The sequence below is a fragment of the Scylla paramamosain genome, chromosome 32, assembly GCF_035594125.1.
Source record: "Scylla paramamosain isolate STU-SP2022 chromosome 32, ASM3559412v1, whole genome shotgun sequence".
NCBI lineage: Eukaryota > Metazoa > Arthropoda > Malacostraca > Decapoda > Portunidae > Scylla > Scylla paramamosain.
In genome coordinates this window covers 1090112-1100512 of record NC_087182.1, presented here as the reverse complement: position 1 = coordinate 1100512, position 10401 = coordinate 1090112, and the positions used below count along the sequence as shown (strand labels likewise).

At 42.2% G+C, this 10401-nt stretch overlaps 2 protein-coding genes across 2 annotated transcripts; both read right to left on the bottom strand.

The window, feature by feature from the left end:
* Positions 1–1575: 1575 nt before the first annotated feature.
* Positions 1576–5237, bottom strand: LOC135088986 (uncharacterized). Its single transcript, XM_063984096.1, has 6 exons — positions 5000–5237; positions 4195–4810; positions 3412–3667; positions 3013–3112; positions 2636–2773; positions 1576–2501 (listed from the first exon to the last, which is right to left on the bottom strand). The coding sequence occupies exons 2-6, from the start codon at positions 4331–4333 to the stop codon at positions 2037–2039; spliced, it is 1098 nt and encodes a 365-aa protein (XP_063840166.1). The 5' UTR covers positions 4334–4810; positions 5000–5237; the 3' UTR covers positions 1576–2036.
* A 1192-nt stretch (positions 5238–6429) lies between these two features.
* LOC135088989 (uncharacterized) lies at positions 6430–9945 on the bottom strand. The gene is made up of 5 exons (XM_063984099.1): positions 9813–9945; positions 8640–8892; positions 8380–8479; positions 8158–8277; positions 6430–8017 (listed from the first exon to the last, which is right to left on the bottom strand). Exons 1-5 carry the CDS (start codon positions 9919–9921, stop codon positions 7616–7618), a joined length of 984 nt encoding a protein of 327 aa, XP_063840169.1. The 5' UTR covers positions 9922–9945; the 3' UTR covers positions 6430–7615.
* Between the last annotated feature and the right edge of the window lie 456 nt (positions 9946–10401).

Sequence of the window (10401 nt, the reverse complement as noted above, 5' to 3'; positions counted from 1 at the left end):
TTCGGTGGAAACGCAGGTGAAGGAGGCTGCGGTGTGTGAAGTATCTCTGTGGGTGGTTGGTTCTCCACGATGTTGTTCCTTTAAACGTAGTTGATTACGTAAGACAGCTTTGAAGGTGAGTGTAATATAATGCAAAGTTGTATTTAACTAGTTGTAATTTACAGAGGTGGTTCCGTCTCCATATCTACACGTCTAATTTTTCCTTTGATTTGTGCACACCCATGGAGGGACGGTTCTCAAGATAGTGACGAAGAAAGGGGACTATTTTTCCTTCACATGTTAATATTACTGCTCCACGGAAGTCAGAATCCCGTGTGAATAAGGTAGATTCATTCTTCCGTCGAAATATGTAAAAAAAAAAAAAAAAAAAATGCTTTGTAGCTTTTTTTTTTTTTTTTTGTAAAATGTGGAAGTTTATTTTGGGTAAGTCTATGTTTTCCTCCTTGCCAAAATTGTAGGAGACTTTAGTTTACCGATATGCGTTACCACATTCACTATGTGTTATGAAATCATTAAGATACACGATATTTTATTAAAATTTTAGGAGCGGACATCAGCATCGTCGCATCGAAGGTAAAGGGCCGACCTACTTTGACCAATGAATTAGTTAAAAGTGAACATTTCTCATTGAAATATTACCTGGGACAGCGTGAGTCATTCCTTTCTCCACACTAACAAAAGAAACATAGAATTAGCAGTATTTACTTCAAAAAGTGAAAATGTAGGATGATATGCTCATATCATGCGGAATTGCGAGTCAGAGGTACTCGGATAATTCAAATATTCGATAAATAATAGATTATAAGTGCTGATGATGTTATATACACTCTAATGATAATTGATGATCGTGCTTGCTCTGGTTGAGATATCAGTCCTATAGACCCTTTCACACACGAGTTTGAGCAAAGATAGCAGAAGGGTGTGAGCAGTGATAACATGTATGGAACAAAAAAAAAAAAAAAAAAAGCTAATAGGCTACACTTCCGCGTCCGAGCAGACGGACAATTTAATATACGATAGCAAGAAGGGTGATGGAGGAAGAGGAACTCCCAGAAATTCCTCCATCCTTTAGTTCCTGCGGTTAAGCTTTCGAAATGGAGACTGGAGAGACAACCTTTGCTTGCCGAGTGAATAACAAAAGTGAGAGTTTGGGAGGTGTCTGAGAATGATGGTGAGCGTTTAGGAGTTTGTGAGTATTTGTGAGGTGTTTGGAATGTGCTGGGAGTGTTGAGGAGAGTTTGTGAATGTTTAGGAAAATGAGTGTTTGGAGCTATCCAGGCAAATCTGTCTTGCAATCTCCTTCATTCTAATGCTATTATGTATTACGTTGGGACTTACATGCAGGCCTAATACATTTTTTTGCTTCCCCTTATGGCAAAAGACCAGGGATTCTATACACTTACCTGTAGGTACGTTGCTGCAGACTAACTGTTGACTCACAGCTCAAGACGCACATAATTTACCAACTTATCCCGATAACATTGGCGGCATATATACAACTTCGATCGTTGCTTGAATAGTAGAGTAGTCTGGCTTAGTTTAATCACTTCATCCAGGCTAAGAAACTCGCACGTGCTTTTTGGTTTCTATTTAATTACACCGCCTTAGTTCTCAGTGTCACGTATTGTCCGAGTAACTGTTATTACTGGAGGATAATGAGAAGTACTGCAGTTTATAACAAAGTATGAGGTAGCATATTTTTGCACTTGTATAAAGTATAACAATCTCGAGAAATAATACAGTAGATGGAATAAAAAAATAAAGAAAAACCTGCCAGTGAACATAAAAAATAAAAAAATGTATAATATGAAATTTTTTAAGAAAAGTGTCATATTTTGACAGTATGGCAAGTATGGGTGTATCACTAGTTATCTTTGTATTGAGGGTATATACTTAACTGAGTATCAACTAGTTATCTATGTACTAACGGTGCGCGGAATCGACGAAATGAATGGATGCAACGTGAGATTGTATAGTGAACTGCGGTGTGGCCCTCTTCTTTTGACTCCACTCATTCACATCATGGGCAGCACACTTCAGACTTGTGAATGGCTAAGGACTCGCCCATCCAGTTGAATCGTTCCTGCATCCCCTGAGCTGGAGTTTGGACTAACTGAAACCGATGACTTCCACAAGGATATGGTGGATGAGATCTTCTTGAGGGAGTCCCTGGGTAAGGACGACTTCCAGCAGGCCAAGTTGTTGCAGCCTAACACGAATTTCCGAATGGCGTGTACCTTTTCCTTCACTTGCTGGCGGTGATTGTTATTGAACCATATGAACACCACCGGATCTACCACAAAGTGTGTATAAAACAGCATGTGAAAGGAAAGCTCCAACGTGTGGGAAAATGTGGTTCGTATATGATAGACAGCGTGTGGGAGACCAAAGACCAGATTGCTGATGAACACGGCTATCATAGCTCGAGTGGCTTGGTCCAGGGTCCCGCTAGTACTCGACCGTGACTCCAAGGTGGCCAGACGCTGCTTGTTTCTTCTCATCTACAATGCACAGATTTCGAATTAACGATACAACGATAGAAATCATAGTATCTTATTTGCAATGCACAAACGAACATTATTAAAATCCATTGACACATTTGCGTCAGACAGTGTTGCTTCAAACAAGTACTTACAGTAAACAGCATCAGGGCATATGCGATGCTCGTCACGAAGAAAGGGAGCATCACATTGATGAAGAAGTAGACGATGATAAGGAAGTTCTTGAGTGGCTCAGAACGGACATAGTCTAGAAACACTAGACCAAGTATTCCCTGGAGAGAGAGAGAGAGAGAGAGAGAGAGAGAGAGAGAGAGAGAGAGAGAGAGAGAGAGAGAGAGAGAGAGAGAGAGAGAGAGAGAGAGAGGTTATCAACAGCTTCCTGCTATACTGTCTTATTTCTTAACAGAGTGTGATTTATATTTAGTGAGTTCATAAATATCCATGCACGGAACTAAATGGATGTACAAAGGTCTTTGGTGTGTGAGTAATCAGTGAGGAATCAGTGACTCACCACGCCGGTGAAGAAGGAATATATTAGTATAGAGATGACCACAGTGACAGCTACACGAAGCTTGATGGCATGCCTTTTGGTTGACCAAACTGCGACTGTTCTGGTGGAGAAAAAATAAAATAAAATAAATATGGAAACTGGATTGACGATTGAGATTAATTTAGTCTTTTAACTGGTGTGAGAGAGAGAGAACGGTTGGGCAGGAAGCGTCGCAGCAAACGATGTGAGCAATAGAAAATGTAATATACAAGGATAATTAGAAAAGACTCGTGCATGCTGCCAGACCCGCGACACTAGAAACAACAGGGTCACAGCACTAAGGATGCTGACTAAAAAAAAAAAAAAAACATGCATTTATTATATACTAAATGATGTAACTGGATAGGCAAACATTATTACCTGGTGATGGCGAGGGCTGCGATGCACGCCAGCTCCATCTGCGCTAGGAAGCTGTAGAGAAGGGCAGTGACTACTCTGTATATCGATGTTGTCCTCTCCGCGTCACAGTAAAGGAGGGCGAGGATCACTTCACTGCGCATGGTTCGTGTCACCAGGCAGATAAGTAGCAGAGGCACGAACACACTGCACAGTAACACTTTCACTGCCGTACGTGTTTTCTTGCAGGTCACCACGCACCATATCGCGACGCCGTTACCTGTAGGTGATAGAAATGATGAGAATGCTAATGTGTGGAGTAGCAAAAAATGGATGTTGTCGGAAATGAAAGGGTAAGAGAAACTGCGAAGTTAGCGGGGGTGGTATGGAGTGGAAGGGATTCTTTTGGAGGTTTTTAAAGGAGTGAAAGGAGAGGTAATAAAGTTTCGGTGATATTGGAGTGACAGAAAACGTGGCATGGAATGAAACTTTGGTGTATATGTTCGTAATATTTTTGAACGGGAGATGAAGCCTCCGTAATCTCGTATCAGTGCAAAATAATAATGAAAAAACAGACCTAAGTGATTAAAGTTATAAAGTGGATAACTTGTATCATTGATTTACCATGCACGCACAATTTCCAAACAGTTGGGACATCACAGGTGAGACACACGGAAAATATTAGCTAGGACTTTCACGGGAATTTTCTTGTCATGCACAGTTCTAAGAGCTTCACAAAAAGAAAGCTTGAGATCGAGAAATGAGTAAAAAATTAATGCAAGTATGAGAAAACCAAAGGACACTTACACAGCGTACCCAGGACCACCACTAGGTAGATGTGAACAGCGGCCGCAGTAACAAGGCCAATTGGGGGAGGAATAACGTCAGGACCAAATATTCCAGACTCGTAGCACTTGAGGTAATTTCCCGTGTAGTTAGCAGCCATTGTTCCTGTTAAGATGGATGCACTCTTCTGACTACTGCTTCTTCGTAACCTTAATGTAATAGTCTAGTGTAAGTGTAGTTTCAGATGGCACCACTGACACGACAAAGGTAGCGTAGTTTAATCTTTATTCAGTGGATTGGACTGCTATAGTTTTCTAGGCTTGATCAAATCGTCTGGTGAAAGTTTATAGTATACATTTGAAGATCCCACTGGGAGCCAAAGGAGAGGTCGAGTGGTGCAAACCTTTCAGTGTCTGCAGCTGTATTTTCTCTCTTAGTAGAATTGTTTAAGTATCAGAGTTTACAAAGCGCGGCGCACAAAGTCTTGGAGCTTCTGCGTTTGGTATCAAGCATCTCTTGCTTCAGATTAGATAGTAAAACTCGTCACAACAGTCTCTTTTGCGTTCCTTTGTGATATGCAACCGTCATAGGGGGTCACAATTGCTGTAAACATGATGCCTTAAGGATTGTCTTCACACTGCACAGAAATACGAATAGGTAAGCACGGGAATCACTTCTGTACGTCTTCCACTCACTTCACAGCTCCATGTAGCATCATTTCCGCTTCACAAAACGTTTTCGTTTAATTGATCAACCCACTCACTTCCACGAACACTAACTGGGATGAAAGCATGATACAGCAAGACACGGCAGTTCGTTCACCTACTCTGTCTAGTGGCGTGAAGGTCGTGAACTAGAAAGGCGGGTTATTGACTCGAGAAAACGTCACAGTTTCACTTCATTCCTCACTGGCTGTCCGGGCGGCACTGGTGGTAGGATCTCCGGCCACCGTGATGTAAATGTCCGCATGTAGAGGGAGGAGACGAGAGCGTTAGGCAAGACACAGGAAGGAGGAGGGAAATATTTGACTCGGCAACCTCTCGGAAAAACCCGTCCGCATAAAAAAAAAAAAAAAAAAAGCGGCAGCTGGAGAATCCTCAGTGTTTTTGTTGACGTTGTTGTTTACCAGTTCCTCTCTTCCTTTCGTACCTATCATCCTGCTTCTTTTTTTCCGTCCTTTTTTTTTTTTTTATAATTTGAATATAATAGCTTTATATTTATTATTATAGTAGTAGTAGTAGTAGTAGTAGTAGTGGTAGTAGTAGTAGTAGTTAGACGTACCACACAAGAAAACAACACTAGTATTCGCTCCAAGATGCAGTCAGTGGCTCATTAACACAAACAAATACACCAATAACACCCATCTTCACTTAAACCTTCTTTTCGTGACATTATTAACTATTTCTCTTTTGACGTAAATGATCTCCGTCACCATTACAGGCGTAAATGAATGAGTCAGGGAGGGAGGCGCAGCCCAGCCCACGCGTCCGGAGCTCGGCATTGCACCACGATGGCAACAGTTAAGCAGGAAAGCGGTGAGTTGGCTTTTGGTCTTGCCCGGTAAATCCCGTCACTCCTTTTGTCTGTCTATGACTTCCCGTGAGAACCTACGCCCGTTGCTGGTTTCTTTGTCTCCAGAGATGTTAACATGTAAAAGCACGGTTTATTTACTTATTTTTGAATGATTGAATGGATCGGAAAATAGGAATGAAGCCTTTTATGAGAGAGAGAGAGAGAGAGAGAGAGAGAGAGAGAGAGAGAGAGAGAGAGAGAGAGAGAGAGAGAGAGAGCGTCTTTTGATTTATCTACATTAATTATATGCATTCTCTCTTAACACGAGGATTATATACACACACACCATGGCACAATACAAACATTAAGTGGTGAGGTGGTATATATATTTTGTATCATGCACTGTACACTGGTCAATTTTTACCTTTTAGCATTATTCCTTGGCACGTTTTCCATCCTTTCATTCCCTCTGTTCTGCTCCACACCCTTGAAAGGAAATAAGTGTAGTTTTCCATTACACACGTGTGACAGATCTGTCCTTCACGCCAAACCTCAACGCGAATAGTAAAACCAGAATGCGTGTTACGAAGGAAAGACGCAGTAATCCCGAGGTTGTTTTTTTTTATTAGTGTTTTGTTTTCCTTATCTATGTAAAGACAAGCCGGATAACTGAATCCTTTATTTACTTAGTTTACCTATTCATTATCTTCTAGTATGAGGGAGACTAGTCAAGAAAAAACAACAACTTTTTATTCATCTGTATTTTTACGTATATAAAAAAAATAATCATGATAAGGTACAAAGAAATTAAAGTAAAAGTCCCCCTTCATTGCTGCTTCCTCCTTAGAAAAGAGGCAAATGGAGAGAATAAATAAATAATCGGGTTGATAAATGTAGTTGTGAAGGTGTTTTGATACTCCACCCAGGCGTCGCCCAGCAGGAAGTGAGGTGTTTATCATAATACCGAGAAGTCTATGGTATCTGTTTAAATCTGTCGTTCTGCAAGGCGGGAGTCCCATCACATTATTATCCCGCAAACAATAGAGGCGAGCGTCCGGTAACGGGTGAAAGGAGGGATGACGAAAGCAGAATATGTATTTTTTATCTTTCAATTTATCGGTTTTGTGAGGTAGAAAAGAGGGTGACTAACAGCTGCAGGAACTAAGATGAAGAAAAGAAGTGAATAGAGAGAGAGAAAAGTCACAAGGAAAAATAGGATACCTGTATGAAGTGTAATTCTTGCTGATTATGAATGTATATATGCTTCCGCGTATGTGACGTTACAGTGTAGTGAGTCATCGTTGTCCTGAGTAGTGAGTGACCTTGACGTGGCAGTGCTTGCCGAGACGAGAAAATTGTGTTTCTCACTTAAACATTCAAGATCCCAAAACGCTATTTCATGACGAACTACTATAAGCAACATTGATAGCTTAAGGAAATATCTTCACATAGAGAGTGATTTTCACCGCAACAGTAAAATCATATTGACAATGAATATGGCTGCAAGGAAGCGCTACATTAACCGACGTAAAGCCTTGCACCAGTCTAGCCAGGAACAGCGATCCGGGCGCCGCACCACAACGCCACCTGAACTCCGATATGCAATGATAACAGAATGAACTATTCACATAGGTACAATGCCATGCGTAACGTACTTAAGCTAAACAGGGAAAGTTGTCTGATAGAGAGACCGGCAATGACTCGTTAAACAGAAACAGCAGATTGAGATATTGCTCTGTTGCAAATTTCAGTTCTCACGAAGATCACTTCAGCCATTCCAGCTTCTTTTGATATAGTTAAAATTAGATTAGGTTAATTTAACTTAAGTTACAATCTAAATTCACCTGACTTGCAGTATTATCGTAGTCAAACCAAATCAATAGCTGGGTTAACTGGTCTTCATGTCATCTCAAGTTTGTGAGAATAGTCTTCATGATGGGTCTCCATCGTGTTCATTCTTTGGCTGCTGAGATGAAGTCTGTGGCATGATGTAGAGAGGCAGGTTGGAGGTAGCGTGTGAGGGTGTGTGTGGCCTGTAGGGAATGAGGTTCAGGCAGGAGGTCACTGCCTGCAGGAGACGCCGCCGGTGGTGCTGGCTGGAACACAGGAATGCCAGAGGGTCCACTATTAAGTGCGCATAGAAAATGCTGTGCACGATGACATAGGGGATGATGCTGAAATCGAAGGGCAAAATGTGATAGATGGAGTGCGGCAGGCCGAGGAGGAGATTGCTGATGAACACCGCCAGCATGGTCCGCGTGGCCTGGTCCATCACCTTGCCCGAGAGTGCTGCGTGATTACTGCTGCTCACACGACGCTTGTTGTACCGTACCTGAGGGAATAGACATATGTATGTGGTCACATGAGCGAGGCAAAGACTGTAAGGTACGTGTCTGCATTTGACTGGCACCTTGATAACGAAAAAAAGACTAAGGCACCCGTCTGCATTTGAGTGATTCTGAAAACACTCACGGCGACGATCATGGAGAGGTAGCAGGCGAGGGTGAGCACCACGGGAGCCAGAAAGTGAAGGCAGTTGTAGATTCTTGCTGACAACTTGGTGACTATGTTGATACCACGCCAGAACACCGCCTGGAAATTCATGAAAAGACACGTCAGAATCACATCATGATAATTGGCTTCAGAAGTTAAGTAAGATTGGAAGACTCACATGAAGAGCTTGGCGTCACCTACTAGAGTGGTGACAGTGGCGTAGAGAGCGACGCCCACCAGCAACGCCACACTCGTCCGTAGCTTCACCTGATGCCTCTGAGGGGACCACACCGCCACCGTTCTGTGGGAAAGCAAAACCTTTACAAAACTCATAAAAGAACAAACCATATTTTCAATAATCATAATCCAGCAAAACAAAATGGAGTACTGAATGATCGAAAAGCCTGTACCACCAGTTTAACAAGTGAATATGAACTAGGAAAGCGATGTAACTTATTCACCTGAGGAAGGCCATGACGACAATGAACAGCAGCTCCATCTCGGTCAGAATGATGTAAAGCAGAACCATTCCTTCTATGAGCGGCGCTGAAAGGTAGACAGAGCAGCGCACCTTGGATATCCCGACATGAGCCATGAAGGGCATCACCAACAGACACATGAGGAGGGTGGTGGAGAACAAAGCACACAGAAGCACCTTGACGGCAGGGCGTGTCTTCGGGCAGCCCACCACGCACCACAGGACAATGACATTACCTGCAAACATGGTTAAACTATTTGAGGATTTGTTCATTGGTATCACTTTCCTAGCAATCTCTCTCTCTCTCTCTCTCTCTCTGGTGGTCTTTGAAAATAGTTCTTATCTGTTTACTAAGAGATGCAAGTACTTGAGCCAATGATTATATTGGCAACGATAGCCCAAGAAGTAATCAGAAAATTATTAGAATATACCAGTGTTGCGAGTATTGTGTTGTGTGTATTAAGTTAACACTGAGGCACCTGCGGAGTGTATCATTGTGTATCCACGCCCGTACATTTAGGTCTCCCCGAAATGCGATTTAGGGGCAGCACTCTTCTTTCATAATTGTCTGCTCATTCGCGGGGAAGCATGTCCTCGCTCCACATTAACTATGAAGTGCCAAACATACATGAAACCATATGAAAAGAAACCACGAGACGAATTGCAGTATTTGACAGTTCCTTTACGTAAAAGTTGTTAGCAGCTTCTATATGACCAAAAATGTTCGTCCACCAATATGACTACACTGGTTTCACTCCAGATAAATTCACAAAGCACCAATGAGCAATAATTTGAACATGAAAGAAAGCCTTAATTTGCCAACACGTCTCTACTACCTATGGAAGTTCAGAAGATTAGAGTTCTAGAATATCCGGTCTAGATTTTGCGATAAGAGAGAGTTAAAAGTTGAAAGGTAGGAATCTGGAGAAAGGAGATAAGAGGCATGAGCTGGAGGTATAATTAAAGAAGAAGGGAACTGGAACAATTATGAGAAAGGAGCTGAGAGATAGACGTAAAAGTATAGACTCAGAGGTGAGAGGTAGTGACTGGTTCAGGATGTGCCCCACCCACCTAACAAAATCCTGCTTCAAATGTATAGAAAACTCCCTTAAATGACTCTTTAAGTGGTATCGAGAATCAGTAGGAGTCGACTCACATGTAAGACCGACGGAGCAGACGATGTAGCAGTAGAAGATGTAGAAATGTAAGAGGAAGTTCGGGATGTCCCCCTCAAAGGTGTCCCAGGGGATGGTACAATTGACCATTTTCAATTCTGCCGCCACACAATCACAGCCACATCACTATTGCTTGGTTCTTCTTAGACTTTGGTTGTCCAGGCGACTGTTCTCGTGGAACTACTTCACTTATTCCCAAGAATCCATTCAATACATATTCTCGTTTTAAGGCAGAGATTTTTTACCAATGCACTCTGAAGACGTGTAAAAATGCTCTTCTAAACTTCTTCACGCTAGAAAGAGGAAGTTTTCATCAATGTACTCTATGTGAACATGTTCTAAGTCTATACTTGCTCACGCCAGAAAGCGGAAGTTTTCAGGAATGCACTTTGCAGAGAGTTGTAAGAATTATTGGCAAACTTCCTCTCGATCGTAGAAGGAAGTTGTTTTGTTTTCCAGAGACGCGCGCTCGTGGCAAGGCAATGAGAACTGAAAGACGACTGGCAACACGCGGGAAGTTAGGAGTGTTTTGCCGTTCCGTCCTGTGTAGTGTTGCATCATTGTTTGTCC

Bases quoted from the DNA above. Each gene is read 5' to 3' on its own strand.
- LOC135088986 (XM_063984096.1), bottom strand. From the start codon at position 4,333: ATGGCTGCTAACTACACGGGAAATTACCTCAAGTGCTACGAGTCTGGA. The intron at 3,113-3,411 runs GTAATAATGTTT...TTTCTCCACCAG, and splicing joins GCAGCCCTCGCCATCACCAG to AACAGTCGCAGTTTGGTCAA. The intron at 2,502-2,635 runs GTAAGTACTTGT...TGTGCATTGTAG, and splicing joins ATGCCCTGATGCTGTTTACT to ATGAGAAGAAACAAGCAGCG.
- LOC135088989 (XM_063984099.1), bottom strand. From the start codon at position 9,921: ATGGTCAATTGTACCATCCCCTGGGACACCTTTGAGGGGGACATCCCG. The intron at 8,278-8,379 runs GTAGGTGACGCC...ATGAATTTCCAG, and splicing joins ACGCCACTGTCACCACTCTA to GCGGTGTTCTGGCGTGGTAT. The intron at 8,018-8,157 runs GTGAGTGTTTTC...CTATTCCCTCAG, and splicing joins ACCTCTCCATGATCGTCGCC to GTACGGTACAACAAGCGTCG.